The 19,535-nt window shown below is 38.2% G+C and overlaps 2 protein-coding genes across 8 annotated transcripts in view; one reads left to right on the top strand and one right to left on the bottom strand.

Moving 5' to 3' along the window:
- arhgap42a (Rho GTPase activating protein 42a) overlaps window positions 1-6,550 on the top strand; it is a 42,080-nt gene extending 35,530 nt beyond the window's left edge. For 3 of the 5 annotated variants that reach the window (XM_058415845.1, XM_058415847.1, XM_058415850.1), the window contains 5 exons: window positions 330-758; window positions 1,605-1,761; window positions 2,618-2,680; window positions 2,993-3,072; window positions 4,036-6,550. In XM_058415845.1, coding sequence (XP_058271828.1) covers window positions 330-758; window positions 1,605-1,761; window positions 2,618-2,680; window positions 2,993-3,072; window positions 4,036-4,124 — 818 coding nt within the window. In that variant the 3' untranslated portion in view covers window positions 4,125-6,550. The remainder of the gene's footprint in view (window positions 1-329; window positions 759-1,604; window positions 1,762-2,617; window positions 2,681-2,992; window positions 3,073-4,035) is intronic. The other 2 variants (XM_058415846.1, XM_058415849.1) reach the window with 1 other exon arrangement.
- On the bottom strand, window positions 6,460-17,685 carry trpc6a (transient receptor potential cation channel, subfamily C, member 6a). Of its 3 annotated transcripts, none has more exons than XM_058415851.1 (12): window positions 17,010-17,684; window positions 15,091-15,844; window positions 14,822-15,001; window positions 13,398-13,562; window positions 12,140-12,356; window positions 11,792-12,019; window positions 11,375-11,639; window positions 10,891-11,086; window positions 9,227-9,448; window positions 8,949-8,993; window positions 7,340-7,415; window positions 6,460-7,250 (listed from the first exon to the last, which is right to left on the bottom strand). In XM_058415851.1, the coding sequence occupies exons 1-12, from the start codon at window positions 17,150-17,152 to the stop codon at window positions 7,117-7,119; spliced, it is 2,625 nt and encodes an 874-aa protein (XP_058271834.1). In that variant the 5' UTR covers window positions 17,153-17,684; the 3' UTR covers window positions 6,460-7,116. The 3 variants fall into 3 exon arrangements, with proteins under 3 accessions (XP_058271834.1, XP_058271835.1, XP_058271836.1); XM_058415852.1 differs by having other exon boundaries at window positions 9,245-9,448; window positions 17,010-17,682; XM_058415853.1 differs by having other exon boundaries at window positions 7,110-7,250; window positions 9,250-9,448; window positions 17,010-17,685.
- Window positions 17,686-19,535: the final 1,850 nt, after the last annotated feature.

The raw sequence follows: 19,535 nt of genomic DNA, 5'->3' as shown, positions 1-19,535 counted from the left end.
TGAGACCAAAAAAAGGTACTGCCACAGTAGGAGTACTGAAGTGCCATTATAAAAGCATAAGGTCAGAGGAGAATGGCCAGACTGGTTGAAGCTGAGAGTAATTCAAATAAACTCTCTTTACACCTGTGGTGAGCAAAAAAATGTCTCATAACCCCTGAGGCAGATTGAACCACAACAGGTTTTGCTCCTGTATGTGATATGTATAATTAACACAATGACAAATTTCCCAGTGAAACATAATATTTTTAGTTGACTCCCTTTCCAGGATGAAGCTTTCTGCTATTTTAACTTCAGTGAGTCTTTTTTAATTTTGCCTTTTGTAAATCTAGGCGCATGCTGTCCCCCTTCTTCTGCCGTAGGCGACACATTCAGCAGCAGTCCCAGCAGCACGCCCATGGGCAGCCTGGAGTCTCTGTCCTCTCACTCGTCAGAGAGGAACGGCTGCTCCAAGGCAGCATCTCCCTCACGCTCCAAACACAAGATCTCTGGCAGCCTGTGCTGGACCACTCCGTCCCCGTCCTCTGACGGCCCTAAGAGCCCAGGTGGCACCACCAGTCCTGACTCCAGCTCCAAAGAGGATGCAGCTAAGACAGACGGAGAGTGGGAGGAGGCTCTTAGTGTTCTCCCACCAGAGCGAGCTTCTCCAGCTCCGGAGCTGCCTAACAGAGCTGAGGAGGAGAACACAGAGGTGCAGAGATCAGGTCGCATGTCCAGTGTGTCCTCCTGCTCCTCCCTCACCTCCCTACACATCTCTGAAGGTGAGGACACAGAAAAGCACACTCAGTCCATACTAGCAATATATAACATTTAACATACAAGCATTTAAATATTAGAAAATAGCAGACAAGGTAAAGGCAAATAACTCTGTATTCATGTTTTGGTTCTGAATGATATATTAAGTTACATTCATACCAAAGCGCTATAGAATTCTGGAATCTTACTGGTTAGAAGGTGATTCATTTTCTTTCAATAGTTCTGACAATAGTCCCAGCTGCAAAGCAAACCTCTGGTTTATAATAATGAGGGTTTATTTAAGGAGATTCCAGTTAAGGTTCCCGGTGTTCCAGCGGCAGGATCCCATGCTATCATTGCTGCAGCCCAGGTTTGATTCCTGGGCAGGGAGCTAACCAAGCCACTAAAGAGTTCAGCTCTCAGTGCTGGTCCCAAGCTTGGATAAAATGGGAGGGTTGTGCCAGGAAGGGAATCTGGTTTAAAACCTGTGCCAAATCAAACCATGTGGTCCAAATGATCTGCTGTGGCGACCCCAAACAGGGAGCAGCTGAAAAAACAACAACATTTAAGGAGATTCCTAGTGTCAGTGCTTTGTTATAGTCAAAGGTAAAGATGTTACTTTAAGGTTTTTTGTTTTGTTGTATCTGCAGGAAACAGTTAGATATCATAAAAAGTACAATGTGCTGTTCTTTAATTGAAATAAGGAATTGATAAATAGCTGTGGTATAAGAGGAAGAAAACATTTTTGGAGTGGTAACAGAAACTCTGTCTTTAAATCAGGCCTCATCTGTCCACCCCATCATCACACTCTGAAATTGAATTCCTTCTCTATCACATAAAAACATGAAAAGCTTTTTGTGTGTTTCATGTAGGTTTCCGGAGCTGCCATGGTTCAGTTCAGAGTCTGGTTTTTGGCAGCAACAGAGACAGCCTGAAGTCACTGCCTTTACCAGACCTCCCTGTTAAAGATGCAGGAAGATGCAGCCTGGACTCATCAGGAAGCAACGGATACCAAAGACCTGGCTCTGTGTAAGCTGTCCTCACCTCAAACTCTTACTCATTGCTGCTCTTACTAATTGCTGATGATTTACTTTGGGACAGGTGTGTCAGAAGCATGTTGCACAATACAAACACCTCAAACACACAATACAAAAACTACTTAGACATGTCATCAATTCAACACTACTTTAAATGCTTGCAGATGGTGTTGTGTATATTTAATTCCTTGAAAATATGAACTGTTTTTGCCATAAATTTTACAAAATGGCTTTATTGTATGCAGTGAAATAAACACTCAGTTCCATCAGCCATTAACGCTACAGCTGATTTACATTTAATGACTCCCACCAGACTCTATAAAAGAAAATACTACTCACAGAGAGAGGACGACAACAAAATGGTATAAGAAATAATATAAATGAATTATATCATTTTATTAAATCAATAACGCTGCTCTTTAAACACTTTAGCAATTGTTCCTTTTTTGAAACAAAGTCTTTTATGTATTCTACAAAACTCAGGACCTTGATAATGCAAAAGGCATAAAAGGAATAAAAGCGTGGACACAGTCCTCTTGGGTAGTTTTGACCATCACTGAGTGGTGACCTTAGACCACAGTGCTGGCCGCTAACGTTGTCTCCAATGCCAAAGTGCTTTCATAGAGTATCCAAACTAAAATGCTTTTTGCCTTTCATCATAACTTCTACTGCAAAAAAAAAAAAAAATCATACTTGTTTCAGAGAAGACGAGTCTGTTTGGAGCCGCCGTTAAATAAACTGTCACTCTCAGGTTACGTGTAAAGCGCTCAGAAACTAAACTTCGTGAGTGCAACTGATTAATTTGCATTACGCGCTTTGTATTTGACACACACTGTTTACTGTTGTAGGGTGGCTTCCAGAGCAGCGTTGTTCGAGAGCCCTGTGGTCTCCCAGCCGTCTACTGGTGGAAGGTACATTATCAGACATGGAGCAAAGCATGATCGCTATTAGTTTCACCACTCTGTTATAATATTTAGCCCCATTGTGCCACAACATTTCACACAGATTGTCACACAATGTTGCTTTTGCTTGTGTTTGCTTTCTATATTAGGAGCCCTGTTGGTTTTGTAATCTCAAAATAGATCTTTGGTAGTTGATTTCGCCTGTGCATACTCTTCAGTCTCGACTTCACCTCTGACCCTGTCCACTTCATCATTATCATCAGGCGAGCTAGTCTCTCCAGCTGTGTTTTTTCTAACTCACCTCCTCTGATATGATTACAGGGAGGCCAAAGCCATGTATTCCTGCCAAGCGGAGCACAGCCATGAACTCAGCTTCCCTAAGGGAGCTGTCTTCAACAATGGTAAATACACACACACTTTATGAAAACAGCATAAAATTATCATGCATTGCAGAATAAAGTCTACAGCGCTCTTCACACAGTACGTGCACATCCAGATGCAATAATACGATGGAACGCTTTTGGAGTGGCGCAATAGAAAATGTTCGAATCTCAACGAGGAGCAGGAGTCTAATAGAGCGAAAATGGGGTCCTGTCTGGGGGGGAGGGAAACTCTCATACACTCTTTCCCTTGTCAATCATAGTGACATTGAGCAATCATTCATGAACTCGGGTATGTGGAAGAGAGCAGATTCTGTTCTGTGACACACAGCGGTTTGAATTGATGCAGGTGGCTGGCTTTACATGTCTCAGAGGAAGCATGTGTTAGCCTTTACCCTCCCCATTTGGTAGCTGTCATATGATAGAGGAAAGCTGACTTGTGGTTGGGTCTAAAATGGCCAAGACCAAATAAGGAAGAAAACCAGATAGGAAAATGATGGAACTAAAATATCCTAAATATACAATGTATAGCAGTTTAAATGCAATAGCATGTGAATCAGGAGCAGAGTCTTTTCCAATATGCCTGACAGAGACTGAAGTAACGCCGTCTTAAGTGAGACCGACAGCTAACTTTCCCTTCTCTGGAACTGATGGGAAGAAGGAACATGGACACATCTCTTACAGAGAGACGGACAGGAAAAAGACCATGTCTTCTTCACTAAAACTGATAGATGCCGGAACATAAGAAATGCACAATAACACAAAGAAAACATTTGTTAATGTATTTAAATAATAAACACAGTATTCTATGCGCACTGTTTTGCACTGATGCAGCTGTATTGTACATGTAAAGTCCACAGCACATAAATAGTCTAAAGATCTTAACATGTACAATACAGCTACATCGAATTAGGACCAAATTTGGATGTGAATCCTTTTTTTTTTTAATTGACATAATTTTTTTTCCTTACTTTGTCTGCACAGTGCACCCGTCAGTGGAACCAGGGTGGCTCCAAGCTACTTATAATGGCAAGACTGGACTGATCCCAGAGAATTACGTGGTGTTCCTTTAGCCAGGCCTGAAAGCAGCCATAGCAAGTCCATGGTATCCATGGTGATCATTTCTCCATAAAGGGACTGTTTTGTACATTCATGATATGCAGTATGTGAATAGATTGAATGTGTAGCTCAAAAATGAATGGTTATAAATACAACATTAACCACAGAGTATATATGTTTGATGTAGATATTAGAAGGTTTCTAAATAATAATAATAATAATAATAATAATAATAATAATAATAATATTTTCTGTTTCTTACTGTTTTGCCTTTGGCTCTGTAAGCCCTAGGGTAGATTATTTATAGGCGGCTGATCACGCAGACTGGATCTGATGAGTTGAACTGATAATGTGAGAAACATTGACCTGTCATTTATTGCAGGTCTCTGTTTCTTATACTATAGTTCAGTTACTGTGATGAAGGAGAACTTACAATTAACACACTGATGAATGTGATGGTACGTGACTTTTTCCCATATAACTTAGAATGTATTTTTTTTTGTTTTATCTGTCACTGGAGTTAGCAGAAGCCAGGACTTGACAAAGTGTGTCTGAACCATTTCCACCCTATTCCAGTATATCCCTTCATTTTCGTCTTAGTTAGTGTAAACGGTGAAACAGACGTAACAGATGCAGGACATCATTGTTTAGGTCATTTGTTCCTTAATAGCATTAATGTAGTAAGTGTCAGTATTAGCGATCCATTAAATCGGTGCCACCTGTAATGACGTGTGCTCTGAGAGTAATATCCCTGCTATGTAGCTCTAAGTACTAAATATAACAGCTTGTTACATTTACATCTTACAGTTACAGTCACAGATACCTGTTACACAGTCTGTACTCGAAGCGTATTCTTTGTGCCTCTTCATTCTTTCATTTCATAAAACATCACATTTCATTACACTGACTTAATTTTTTTGTTGTTGTTGTTATTGTTGCCATTTTTAATTTATTTCAATTCAAATTCAGTTTCTTGCTGCAAAAAATCACATCTGATATGTATTAGAAGTATAAAAGCTAATGTCAAATGTATGTTGTCAGCCCTGTTGATGTCATAGTACGTGTCGTTTTGCATTCGTCGTAATGACACGCCTTTGCTTAATAATTCTGCTGTATTTCATTTCACACTGGTTTACCATTTCAATGTACGTGAGGACGGACGATTAAAATAGAGCAGTGATGTAGATTACAATGATTCTAATGCCATTCTCAAAGAACTTTAAATGATTCTTGCCAGTATTAGCCCAAATGCCACTCTGAAATGCCAAAATTGTTATTATTATTATTATTATTATTATTATTATTTGTCCATTCCATAGTCCACAAAGCCCTACATCATGCCCATAATAGGGCATGTTATATTTGAATATATTTTGCTGAATGTTTTAACCTGTTCATTCCAAAGTCATACATAATTCACCCATGTTCTTAGGTTTGTATGGTTTTGTTTTTATTAGAATCACCGTTTTCTTAGCAAAAATCTATTTTAAACAACATTTACCCCAGTTTAAGAGTAAAAATAATAACAAAAACGGCAAAATACATCAGTGTTATCGAAACGGTTTACTTATACCAGTCTTCCACCTTTCGTTAGCCTCATAATAATGATAACATTGAGAGGTTGTCATAGTTTTATTTAATTACACATTTCAACATGTATTAAAGAGACAGGTGGCCTTTTTGGCTTGAGCAATTAATTCTATAATTTTTTTTTTTAAAAGCTGTTTAAATTCTTCCTCAATCTTCATACACCAAATGTCCTAAAAAAGGTCGTTTTACTTCAAAATATATTTTAATGTGCTATATATTTGGCCAAACGTTCCTAGCTAAGAATAGTAGCATCCAAAGCAAATATTAAAAACCCATTGGTTGGTTGAATAAATAAGCTTGTTTGTTGTAATACTTCCCTCAGTACCCTTTGGAATGTACGTATCATTATACATATTTCTTCAGTCAGTCCTTTTGCCTTAAATTCCGGATCAGTTTCGGTCCTGACTACATGTATTTGTTTCGTTTTTGATTCCATGTGTTTGTTTCTTTTTATTTGAAACTGTATTTTCTGTATTTTATTTTATTTTATTTTATTTTTTTTGTAATATTGTCCTGCAGAAGAAAATTGTCCTTTTGAAAAGGAAAAAAGAAGAAAAAAGGATTTCTTTGATGTGTTTTTTTCCTGTTCTTTGAATACTCCTCAGTGTTACTGATATTCTCCGAATCTGATAAAGTTGCTATAAAGTGTTGTTATTGTTTGCTTTATTTTTCTTCCTTTGAGGCATACAATCTCGTCGTCACCGATTATGGAAGGGAAAAGAAATAGAAATGTGAAAGAGGATACGAGAAGAACTGAACTGAACTATGATGATTTATAGTTTGTGTTATAAATGCAGTCCCTTTTCAGTTTAACAAATGGAAAACTGCAAAAGGTTTTTACATAAATAATGAAATGAACCATTTACAAAAAAAAAAAAATAAAATAGAATTCTATTTCACATTTAGTCATCTTGGGTTCTTGTGCAGATCGTCTCAGCAGATGCTTATAATCCAATCCATATGAAACTCACATAAACTCATGACACCAAGTTAAGTCAAGCACAAGATAGTATCACATTGTACAAAAAAGGCCACGTTCATAAGAATTGGAGCGTACTGGGTGCTCATGCGGCGTGTTTACAGTGTCCGTTCTTTCATCCTTAGTAACCGTTTTATCTTGGTTATTGGTTCTGTTGTTTAAATAAGGCGGAGTAGCGTGAGTTGTAACACTGTCAATTGTTCCAGTGACTAAGAGGCTACAGTTCTGCACTCTGAACTCAGTCTGCACATGCTCAGTAGCACCCTCAGGCATCCTGTAAAAGAAAAACAATTAAATCACAGCGCTGAGGAATTTATCATCAAAAGTCCGATTTCTCAGCTTTCTGAATTGTGCTCATTTGCCAAATTAGTAGAAGCCAAATTATTATGATTGGTGAGGGTCATTGGTGGACGGTGTGTCTTGCACACACACTTCTGTCACTCCACATGCAAACAGACGCGTTTTTCAAGTTTGCTGATAAGTTCGGCCATGCGCTCCATGTTGTGTGTCTTTTCTTCAAGAAGCTCGTAGCGCAAACTGGAAATGTCTTGCTTTATTTCCTTCAGTTCACCTGCAATACAATCATAGTGTGACTCACTAATGATAAAATACACTGTCACTTATTCACCTCAGCCAATAGCATCAAACCAAAGGCAATACCTTCGTTAACTTCATCAAATTCTTTGTCCATTTGAGCTTTGATGATGTACCGCTTGACCAGGCGCTTCATAATCTTCTGTGTAGATTTGCAATGAATTCAAAAGACATTTTAGTCATACATGCAGTATGCAGCATACAATGAACGTTGTCTCAAAGCAGCTTTACAAAAGAAGAGAAATGGCAAAAGGGGAGGGGAAAAAATGAAAATAAAAAAAATAACTAAATACCCAGAAATAAGAATAAATTATTAAATTAAATTAAATGATTAAACTATTTTATTTTATCCCTAATGAGCAAGCCTGTGGCAACAGTGGCAAGGAAAAACTCCCTGGGATGAGGACGAAACCTTGAGAGGAACCAGGCTCAGAAGGGAACCCATCCTCATTTGGGTGACACTAAACAGTAAATAATGTAACTGTAACTGATTTATGTCCTTTCTATAACAGAAATCAATGGCCTATGAGGAACTATTAGGTCAGTGTAGTTTCTGAGGTTATCACTACACAGACCAGAGCTTTCTCTCCTTCTCTTTTCGCTGTTTTCAACGCCTAACTGTGTATTCGTACACAGCTGCTATTAACATATTCCCATAAAAGGGAAAAGATTTTAGGGGCTGTATTTACACTGCCCGTCAAACTTCTTAATGTGGAGTGTTTTTGTGTTTTAATTCTAGCGAACGCATTTAACTAAAAATAAGCAAACCGTTCCTAAATTTTGTTAAATGAAGTACTTAATAAAACAGCCACTCTCATATTGTAACAGGACTCTAAATTGTGCAAGTGCACTTGTTGGTGAAGCATTTACACCTAGAGGTCAATTTATTTAATTCACGAAATTGTCCAATCAGTCAACCATGTGGCAGCAGCACAATGTATAAAACCATTCAAATGCAGGTCAAGAGCTTGTCTGCAAAAACAGCTTGTTGATGAAAAAGGTCAGAGGTGAACGGCCAGAATAGTGAACAGAAAAGTTCTCAGAATGCACAACACATTAAACCATGAGGCAACAACAAATGAAAAGCACTCCAGGTTCCACTCCTCTCAGCCCGAAACAGGAATCTGAGGCTACACTGGTAACAGGTTCAATGAAACTCGGCAACTGAATACTGAGCAAAGACCAGGTGACATTTTTATAATCTTTCAGATCTTAAACCTTCTGCTCTTTTAGTCAATCAACCTCAACTTAAATTCCACTGGTTAATAAGTGATGCAGTGAACGAGGAAAAAAATGTAAAAGCCTGTACCCATAGGGTCGGCCCCGTGATACCGTTGACAGACTAAGGGAACTTATGTCATAGTTCTTAATGAGTTTAAAAAAAACCTAGCATGAACATTCCCCCTGGAATCTTGGGATCCAGGAAGTCTGTCTTGGTTAAATTATCTCCAAGACTACCTGCCATAAACCATTTCCACTTCTTTAGGGAAGTCACACAGACCTGCAGATGTGGTTTTGGACACAGTGTCACTTCCGGTGATTACAATGAGTTACAATGACTCAACAGACACCAACCATCTCATGGCTGGCTACATTTGAGGGAAAAGAAACGTGTGAATCTGATTATGATGAGTGAACTGAATAGGAAAGCAATAAGCTGATTTAATTGTCATACCTGATAACGATGACTGGTCATTTTGTTGCTTTTGCTCTCTCCTATCTGGACAGGTTGACCAAGAAAGTAGGGTATTAGGTTAGTAAGTTTATTATATTTAAAAATATATTTCATGTATTTATTCATAGTGTTAGTTACAAATTGCAGGATTTGATAAGAGAACAATTAAAAACGTTTTACTTTAACACAGTGCTTAGAATTAGTCGGTAGTAGAAGGTAGAAGCTGATGTGAACGAGAAATTATTGAGGAAATTAGAGGGATTATGATGATGGATTACAGTTTGTGTATGTGTCACCTCACTGAGTTCTGCCTCGGTCTTCATAATGGCTCTGTGTTTGTGAAAGAGTTTCATCAGCAGTGACTTTACACCCAGGCCCAGGCTGAGCATAGATTTTGGGCTTGGCACCAGGTTGAATGGCACAGGGAGGGTCCTGCCCTCCTCAAAGTAGGAGAACCATAGTTTGGCCCTGGCAAATTTCCACTCCACATCTGCATCATCCTGCAAGCATCAAAGAGACCAGGATGTACCAAGACTGCAGAAGACAGGCAGGATCAAGGTAGATAAATATTTATAACTAGAGATAATACAGCAATTAAATTTAAGTCATCCATTTAAGACAGGTAAATTCCTCTTCTAGAAAACTACTGATGTCAGGAAGATACTGTTCCAAGGTTTCAGGATAGGAAGCTATCTTAGTCCTTAGTTTGTTTTGTTATATTATTTTCAGGCATCTGTACTTTATGCTTAACAATGTAGTGCGTAGAATTAGTTTGTTAAAACATGATTGTTAAATGAGATTTTTAACATGGTGTTCCTGAGATGCTGTGAGCCGCCCTGACAGTCCTGCAACAGCAATTCACAATATGAAATATGTAAGATTCGTTATACACCAACTAAGATACTTTAAAGATCATCATATTACAGCTTCATGATTAGCTAGAAAACTCATGATAGCTTGTAAGTGAAAAAAGGAGGTGTTAGTGAGTGACTTTCTCTATATCTGGCATCATTCAGAAGATAAATGTTCACAGTGGAGGAAGAGTACAGCACAACTGACATTACCCATGTTCTTTATAATTAGTTCACAATAGCATTTGTTTACTAGAGAGGGTGAAATCCCAAAATCTTCCATCTCAATAATTTTGACTTCTTAAAAGGAATCTTTGATTAAACGTTTGAAGAAATTCTAACAAATGTGACGGACCGGACAGAAGAACAGTAATTGTTTATATTCGCAAAAGCCATGATAAAACATGTTGGCTGCATTTTGTATTTATGTAGCCAAGCTTTTATAGCTAGAACGTTTTATAGCTAGGAGCTCACAGGCAAGCTGGTTTATATCGTCAGAGCTAGTCATTATCACTTAGCATTAGTTTATGTCTGTTCATGGTTATGTGCATGACTAATTTAAAGTTACACTAAAACTAAAATTATTGCATGGTTACAGGCCTTTATGAAACTTTCTTGTATCCATTCAATTCAATTCAATTTATTTGTAAAGCGCTTTTAACAACTGACATCTCAAAGCAGCTTTACAGAAGTATAGAAACATGTTAAATTACTAAGGAGCAAGCCTGAGGCGATGCTGGTAAGGAAAAACTCCCTGTGATGATATGAGGAAGAAACCTTTAGAGGAATCAGGCTCAGAAGGGAACCTCTTCCTCATTTGGGTGACACCAGACAGTAAATGATGTAAATGTAAATGTCTTCAATATTTATAGTCACATGAACTGTGTATTTTCTGAGTTCCTTATAGACATTCACACTTAGATGGATTTTGCAGTTTTATATTGTGCCACTGAAGTATTCCTATCATTGTCTGAGTATTTGCATGTTTAGGGATGGCTTACATCAGCAAAATGTCACCTCCTCTCACTAAAACTGGCAAGCCATTCTTCTTCTCATCATGCAGGAATGTGAAATGAAAGGAAGTGAAATACCTCAATCTCCTGAAAGGAGCTGTTGATCATAGCGATCAGCATGTTGAGCAACACAATGACCATAGTGACGTTATACACTCCATAGAGCACATAACCGGTGTTCTCGATGAACTTGTGTCCGTTGTTCACAACCACTGACTTGACCTCAGAGAGTCCAAAAATGGCCCAAAACAGTGTTTTGAAGCTTTCTTCTACACTGTGGGATTTGTAAGAGGGCTTTTAAATGGCATGTACTATATAACAATACTCTCCTCACATCAGCCAAATTACAACCAAAAAAACATAACGTTGTTTGAGAGAACTGATATAGTATAGTGTATGGTAACAAACAATTAATGAAGTCACTTTATAAGGTATATAAAAAAATTATGTCATATTACATTACGTTCAGGTTGGTGACAGTATTTCTGCTGAACATCACCAGTCACTGATCATTTTTCTGCACTCATAGTATTTTATTCCATACATCTTCTCGACTACTTACGTTGTGAATGCATCGTTCTGTTTAGCTCCCAAATAATACGAATACAGGTTGAACATTCCGATCATGAAGGCTAGAAACACCAGAATGAAGATCACCATGAATTTGAAGATGTCTTTTACTGTCCTTCCCAAAGAGATTTGCAGTGGTCCAAAGCTCTCATTGGCTGGAAGGATATATGCGATTCGAGAGAAACTCAAAACCACTGCAATGGCATACAGGGCTTCAGAAACCAGCTGTGGATCTGATGGCAGCCAGGAGAGACGAGCTAGGATGATAGAGAGAGAGAGAGAGAGAGAGAGAGAGACAGAGAGAGAGAGAGAGAGAGAGAGAGAGAGATGATTCCCTGTATTAAATACAAAAATACTGGCCAATATTTATTCCACCTAAATGTTGGATTAACTATAAGCTTTTACTCACCCAGTCTGAAGTATTCAACCTCCTCTGGTAAAGTTACATTTGTTATATCCGTGTAGTATTTATCAACATAACTTTGTGCTATCGATGCATGCCAGTAAGCCAGTAACCTTGTCACAAAGGAAGCTATAAAAATGGCTAACATTCCAAAATCCAACATATTCCAAGGTTCGAGGAGGTACTCTCTCGGACCCTGGCACCAGATCTCTTTGCATTCTGCCCAGATCATCCCTTAAAGAAACAAAAGCCAGTCATCGGTAGACTGTATGTACTTACAGAATTTTGAGTTATAGCAGAACATGCTATTGACTGGTATTATTCAAGGTCACTGAACATGAGTCTCAGACTGACCTATTACCCAGAAGATGATGAGCATCTCCATCCATGTGAAGGGAGTTGTTTTCATGCGGAACAGCTGTGCTGGATAGTCCTGGACGGTCATATTTGGCAGCAGTTTGCTCCCATCGAAGCGATCAGCTGCATTGAACACTAACAAGCCAAGGAAAATAGTGAAAGATGCTCCATGAGCCACAAACTTCAGAAAAGGGCCTCGCATAATTTTCCCCAGCTGTAGAGAAGAACAAAAAAAAAAAGTCTGAAGGGCTGAAAGGGCTTTTTTGTATATCTAAAATCATTGTACATAACTTCATTTAGTGGATTTGTTTATCTGGACTGGCTTTTTTGTTGTATTTATTTTACATAGATTTATTTCACATGAAGCCACATGATAAACTATTTTAAGCACTGCTATTTTTAATTACCATGGGAACTATGAAGGACATCCTTCTTCAAAAAAAAAAGAGAAAAAAAAAGACTGTATTAAGGAGGCTCATAAGTGAAAAACACATTAACAACCCAAAAAGATGACAAGCACTCAATAAACACACCAAAAAAAACACTGCAGCAAATTCGGAAACATGACAGCAAATTCAGGAAATGAAAGATTTCCTGATGAAACATCACATGATCATTGCTGATAGGACACAGCATGTGACTATCTCCAGGAAGAATTCCAGTCTGTTATATCATGAAAAATGATTTAATGTGACGTAACGTATGTTATTATAGTGAGGAATCATTTTTCTTCTGAATAACCCAGCTTCCTTTAGGGTGAAAGATAAGCTGATAGCAGGTCTAAAATAGTAAAAGCATTATTACATTCATTTAGATTCATTTCCTTTTACAGTAAATATCCTGCAGCTCTCCATTTTCTGCTGTCTTTCAGACCTGGCCTTTCCGCTTGAGTTCATTTTATGAATGTGGTTTTGTGTTTTCATGGATTTGATGTTTGTTAATGTGTTTTGCTTTAAGCCACCATAATGTATGCCTCTCTATGGATCATTTTAATCACAGTGTAACCTGAGCATTTATTTTCAATTCAGTTCTATTTTATTCCTATAGTGCTTTAAACAGTGGTCAGTATGAAGAAGAAGCCTCAAAAGGGAGCTCATCCTCATCTGAGTAACACTGGATAGCCTGGTAATACTATATAATCCTATAAAATAATGTCCCTTCTATAACTGTGTGCTATAGGGTCAACAGAGTGTATCAGCATGAAGTTTTATCATGAAGTCTATTTTGTCATGAAGTTATCTATGAGTTCACTAACCTTACTACACGGTGCCACCCAGTACACCATGGATAAGAAGGGCAGTCCTATCACAACACCCAGCACCACCAAAAACTTGATAGATGTGGTCTGCTGTCTCAATCCGGGCAGATTCTCATACCAAATTGAGAGCAGCTGCTGCTGGCAATTAGGATGTGCTACAAACTGTTTGGCACAAAAAAATGGAATTGATCAGCATTCAGGATTTAAACAAAACTGGAAAATATCCTTTATATAAGTGTCTTCCTGACAAATCACTCAGGAGTTTGCAAGCTGAGGTGTAGTTTAATAAACTGTTTATAAACCTACTAGACTAGAACAACTGTCATGCACTAGAGTTTACATGCTAGTATACTAAGATTTTTCTATAAATACTTCATCATCCAGAGAATCCACCATAAAAGTATTTTTGCTAATACTTTCCGAATCAGACACCATTACTTACAATATTTGATTTAAACCATGGACATACAAAGCTACTAAGTGGTCAGTAATAAGGCCTTTGGGGATTAGGACATGTCACAGGAATGTGTGTAAAAAGGGACAAAGTCAAAACATTATTTCTAGCATTTAAAACAATTAATCAAAAAACTTCACGACTAGATGGTGTCAGTATCGAATCACACTTCATACATAACATAACACATCCTCTCTTAGAATAAAAGCCTATATTTCTATATCTCAAAAACACAATCTTCTAGCAAAATTTAAAAGCATGTTTCTTCCTTTTCAGGAAGGTGGGTTATAAGTTCGCAGCTGTCCAGATCTGAACAACGTGACCAACACCAGACTTGAGATTTAAGCACCACTAACATTTTATAGCCAATCACAAATCTCCAAGTCTCCAAGCTTCAATATGAAATACTACAATGTTTATTTATACCAAAGAGCTGCTAAATTCTCAGTTCTTATTGATTGCAAAGTGTTGAGTGTAGCTGTGACAAATCACAGGTTTCTATTAATGCACATGTTCCAAAAAAGTATGATTGTTGAGGGTTTCTGTAAGCAGATTTAGTTTATTTAGCATGTTTGGAAAAAGCCTCCAGTGTTAGTACTTTCAAACAGCCAAAAAGTTTATTTCTAAGCTTTAAATGTTCAAACATAGGATAGTCTTCAGGACAGGGGATTTTGTGGTTACTTGGTAACATGACAAGCAGCATTCTTTTCATATTACCTTCAGGAAGAAGAACAAAAGAGGCTGATTAAGGGATGGTTTGTTTCACAGACATTCCACCACATTAAACTGTAGGAAAATAATCAACTTTGGGGTGGTAAAAGTCAATGTCACGCTACATGGTTGTCGATTATTTTCCTATAACAGAATGTTCTGGATGTCCAGAATGTTTATTGCTTACATGCAGATGATCCTGATAATAAATACCTTCCCTTTGTGTCTTAACTTCCCCCATAGTGCTTCACTTTACCTTTTTAAGTTCATATTTTATTGCAAGGTTCAGTCTGGCGAGACTCGGTCGGCCGGGTAGTTCAGAGCTCTCATCGACTTCGCCGTTCAAAATGGCCTCCACTTCCTCTGTGTTCCGACACAGATCCAGAAGCCCAACTACAAAGCTTTTGCATTGCATAGAGAGTTTCCTATAATCATTCTTAGGAAAGTGGTTAATAAAGGATACCATTTAGTAAAGCAGAAATATAGTCATATAGGAGTAAAATTAAACTATAATATTAGACGTACCTTGAATTCCTTCTCAATATTTGCCAAACAGGCAAGTTCATTGCTGAGCTCTAAAGCAGCCAGCACTGGATCTTCGTTGGACAGAGAGAGGTAAGCTGGACTGGCCAGGCCTCTGTAGGCGTTGATACGTGAGCATGAGTGACTGAATGAATCATATTTCTGGTGGTAATTGCAGGTGTCACAGGTACAGAAATAGTCATGGGGTTGCTCGATACTAGCTCCTCTGCCCAGGAGGATGTGGACGATCTCATACTCATGGCAGTGAGATGCCAGGATGATTGGCGTGATGTCATGAGAAAAGCGACTCCCATCTTCGTCATATGCAAAGAAGTCATCATGCATTGCTGCCTCTCTTGGGCTGGCGGTTAGTCTACGGGAGTCAGCAAAGGCCTTGTGACTTAGGATGGCCTCAACAATTCGTATGTAGCCTTTGCTTATAGCTAAAAGGAGTGCGTCGCCAATCCGAGACAAGTTGTCCTTCTTCAACAGGAGTTCTGTTACCTCGAGATGTTCATTCGCAACTGCTATCTGCAAGGCATTCTGGCCCATGTAGTCCACACAGTTCACATCCAGCCCAGGGATCTCCTCAAGCATTCGCCGCACTACAGGGATGTTTCCATATTCAGCAGCGTCGAGGAAACGCTCCTCCACAGCTGTCAGGCTGTTGGGGTGTGCGTTGAACATATACGCTGCACCCCTGGAGGCCTGCCTCCTGCTCTTGGCCACAAGCTGCCGAGACTGATGTGTGCAGTCACTAAAAGCATATTGTATAAGTAAGAGTATGTAATGAATATGAACAGAATAGTTCTATAGTTACAGAAAAATTTGAATTTATGGTAATAATTTAAGGAGTTGCTGCACTGTGCATAATCATTGTCAAATGAGTGTCAGATGATTACTAACAAATACAGGATGCATGATTGTTATGTAATAAAACAATAAATGTAACACATAGGGGTGTGCTGGCATAACAGCATGTCCTGAAATGTTTTATTCATCTTAACCCATAGCAATTGTGTAATATATTTTTACGGAGAGGTATATGTAACTTTGTATAGTTATATTTATATTTATTTTATTGTACTGTAATGTACAGTATATAAGTTAGCTTTTGTTAATGTTTACCTTTGTGATTTGCCTTGCAGCCAAAACTGTTAGAGCTACAGTTTTAGACAATTAATCAACCCCTTTTTGACCAATTTGAGAGTTTTAATTTTGAGAGAATTCACCAGCTCTGTGATCAGGCTTTTAAAATGGTTGGTATTGTTAAAAGCTGTCTCTTATTATGACATTTACACAAATTTGAGAAAAAGTATGCAACAGTTATCCTGTCTGTGCATTTCGTAATTGTTTGTAACAAATCGTTTCATTTCATTCTTTGATTCTTTACCAGTTTTCATTAGCTACTAGGAAAACTAGTCATGCAAGCAGTATAGCTTTATCCTTTAATCAGACTAAGCCAAAAAATTCTTTGCTGTATTGTTCAATTTTAAAAATTAAATAGTTCATATTCCTCCAGCACAGATATTTATCCCAGATCTAAGATAGCAAAACACTTTTACAAACATGTATAGATAATGAAATTTATATAATCATATGCAGTACAATATGATAATGCCTAACCAAAATGATTTAAGGACTTCCAGCTTCTTGAAGTTTTCATTTTAAACATTTACATTAAGGGTGCTTTTGCAAAAATATTTTTAAGCTTTGGATTATAGACATCATGTTTTAAGGATGCTTCCTTTTTATGACGTTTTGCCTGTTGTATAAACTAGCTTTTAGAGCATATATAGTTACCCTATTTGAGAAGTGCTAAACTGTATGAAAATGAATTAAACGGTCCTAAAGCTTTCCTAAGTACAATGTTGATTACATTCAAGTAATTTTCTTGCTCCCTAAATCAGGAGGAAACTCACCTATAGTGATGTCCATAGTATCCAAAACTGTCCTCACCGAAGTCAGCGTTCACCAGAAGACAGTCTTTACTTCTGTTCCTCCTTCCATTCGAGTGTAATTCTGATGTATTATTTTCTTCCAAAACAGGTCTCCTTTGATTCATTTTTCCAACCGAAGCAATAAAACCCAAGCGCCTCTAAGGCACGATTAGCCGCCAGTACTCATAATCCAAACATCAAGCAGGAATGGATGGACTGTGTACTACGCTCAGACAAAACACCTTCTCCTACCGTCCTGTGCGCTGCTGCTGTTTAAAACTTGAGGTAATACAGAGTATCTAGGAATTTTGGCAGTGTGGCAGCATCTTCAATCCTTTGGCAACAAACAAGACATTTAACATCTTTGCTTGGTCTATCTAATCCTCTGTTTACGTTCTACAATTAGACTGAGACTCGGCATTTTTCCTTTTATTTTTTTTAACTCAAATGCAACTCTTCTGGAAAGTAACTTCGAAACAACTTAAAAGTGACATTTTTTAACAGGTCAAAAAACAATAAAATTGTTTGCTAGCTATCTGAACTGGCTAAAATCACCTAGAAAAACAGACACTAACAGTATTGTTGAACAAAATTTGCTTCCCATATGCAGCAAAACCTACTATGAAGATGCAGAAGAAGAAGTCTATGAGTTCGTATCTCTATTCCCAAGAAAGTGATTTGTTTGTTCTGGGCTGCAGATCCAGCTGTGGGAAATGCCTTCAATGGAATTCCACACTGACCAATCATATTAGACACTCCATTTTGTAGCTCACTTTCTCCTAGTCCTCCCTTTTCCGCTAAATTATGTGTTTGTATGCAGACCCACATAATTAGCTGACTACGTGCGCACACAGCTACGCCGGTGTCCAAAATGCTCCTCGAGGATATATAAGCCCAACGGATGGGGTCAAAAGGTAAATACCACAGAGAGGGTCATGGGAAGCCACTGTCTTGGTTCATTCCTCATGTTGATAGTGTTTGATACAGATGGCTGCTGCAATCAGAGACTATTTTAAGCTCCTTTTCTAGGGACTGGGCTTCCAGGCATGTTCAAGCTTATGACATTTCATATATTTCACCTACTCATGACAACAAAGTCAGGAAAAAATGGCACAATGATGACGTATGTAAATGTGGTGGACCTCACAGATGTTAATGCTATATTTGTTCATTCAGTGTTCCATTCATAGTCATAGCATTCGTTGTCTTTTCTCAGTAATTGATCCAACGTATCTGAGGTAAATGTTACTGATGTATGTTTTACTGCCATTTGCAATAGTCTGATAAACTCATTTCTAGTAACTTTTTATACATAGCAACATTTGTTCTCACAGCTTTTATCACTTGAACAGTGAGCATATGTTGCTTCAAGAAAAATTAATTCACAAGATTTATTTGAACCACAAGCTCCATTTGAATAAAATAAGGCCCCAGAAGAAAAGAAGATCTGAAATAAGGCATCTTTGCTGACACTATCATCCCACTTCAAAAACTGCTCGATCACGTTGGGTTTTTAACTAAATGTATTATTATATATATTAAAACAAAACATTAAATTCCATCGTGTTGCTTTCACAAGAAACACCAGTTTTCTGTGAAAGTTTACAAAGTGTTTTATAAAGAAAACATGATCATATACATTATTTTGCCAGATGTTTTGTGGACACCGGATCACCACACCATTATATGCTTGTCGAACATCTTATTTCAGATTTATTTCCGTTTTTGCGATTGTTAAGCTTCATTCTTTTCGGAAGGCATGTAATTTGGATCTTTGCTCATTCAGTAGGGCACAGTTGATTAGTAAATAGCATGTTTGCCCTACACCTTTGCTTCAGGGGTTTCCTCCAGGCATTCTAGTTTCCTCCCCAGACCAAAGTCATGCATTTGACCGACAGGCTGATTGGCATCTCTAAATTGTCAATAGCATGTGAATGGTGTGTAAGTGTGTGTGATGGGTTGGTACCCTGTCCAGTGTGTCCCCTGCATTGAGCACTGGGTACCTTAGGATAGACTTAACGCTCTGTGACCCTGTGTGGGAACAGCAGTACAGAATTTGGATGGATGGATGGATGGATGGACCATAAAAGAAAATTAGTGAGGTGTGATGCTGTGTGAGGACGCCTGAGGTGCAGTCGGCATTTCAGTTCATCCCAAGGGCGTCCTGTGGAGTTGAGGTCAATGGTCTCCACACCACAAGTATCTTGGCAAACCTGTCATGCTGGAAAAGGTTTGAATCCCAGTGAGGGGGAAATACCAATTAATACTACAGCATGAAAAAACAACTGTGTGGCAATATTTTGGGGGTAAGCCCACATATGGATGTGATGATCAAGTGTCCGAAAACTTTTGGACATATAGTGTATGTCCTGCTATACTTAATATTGCTAATAAAAAAAGACAGACCAAACACAGACCCATAGCAATGTCTTTTTAGAGATTCCTAAACTAAGTAAAGTAAGGCCAGACTGCAATGGCTGTCTCTGCATCACTGGGGTGCAGGTGTAC

This window comes from Hemibagrus wyckioides, linkage group LG18 (assembly GCF_019097595.1).
Source record: "Hemibagrus wyckioides isolate EC202008001 linkage group LG18, SWU_Hwy_1.0, whole genome shotgun sequence".
NCBI lineage: Eukaryota > Metazoa > Chordata > Actinopteri > Siluriformes > Bagridae > Hemibagrus > Hemibagrus wyckioides.
The sequence above is the reverse complement of the archived record's forward strand: the minus strand, read 5'-3'. Positions and strand labels throughout refer to the sequence as shown.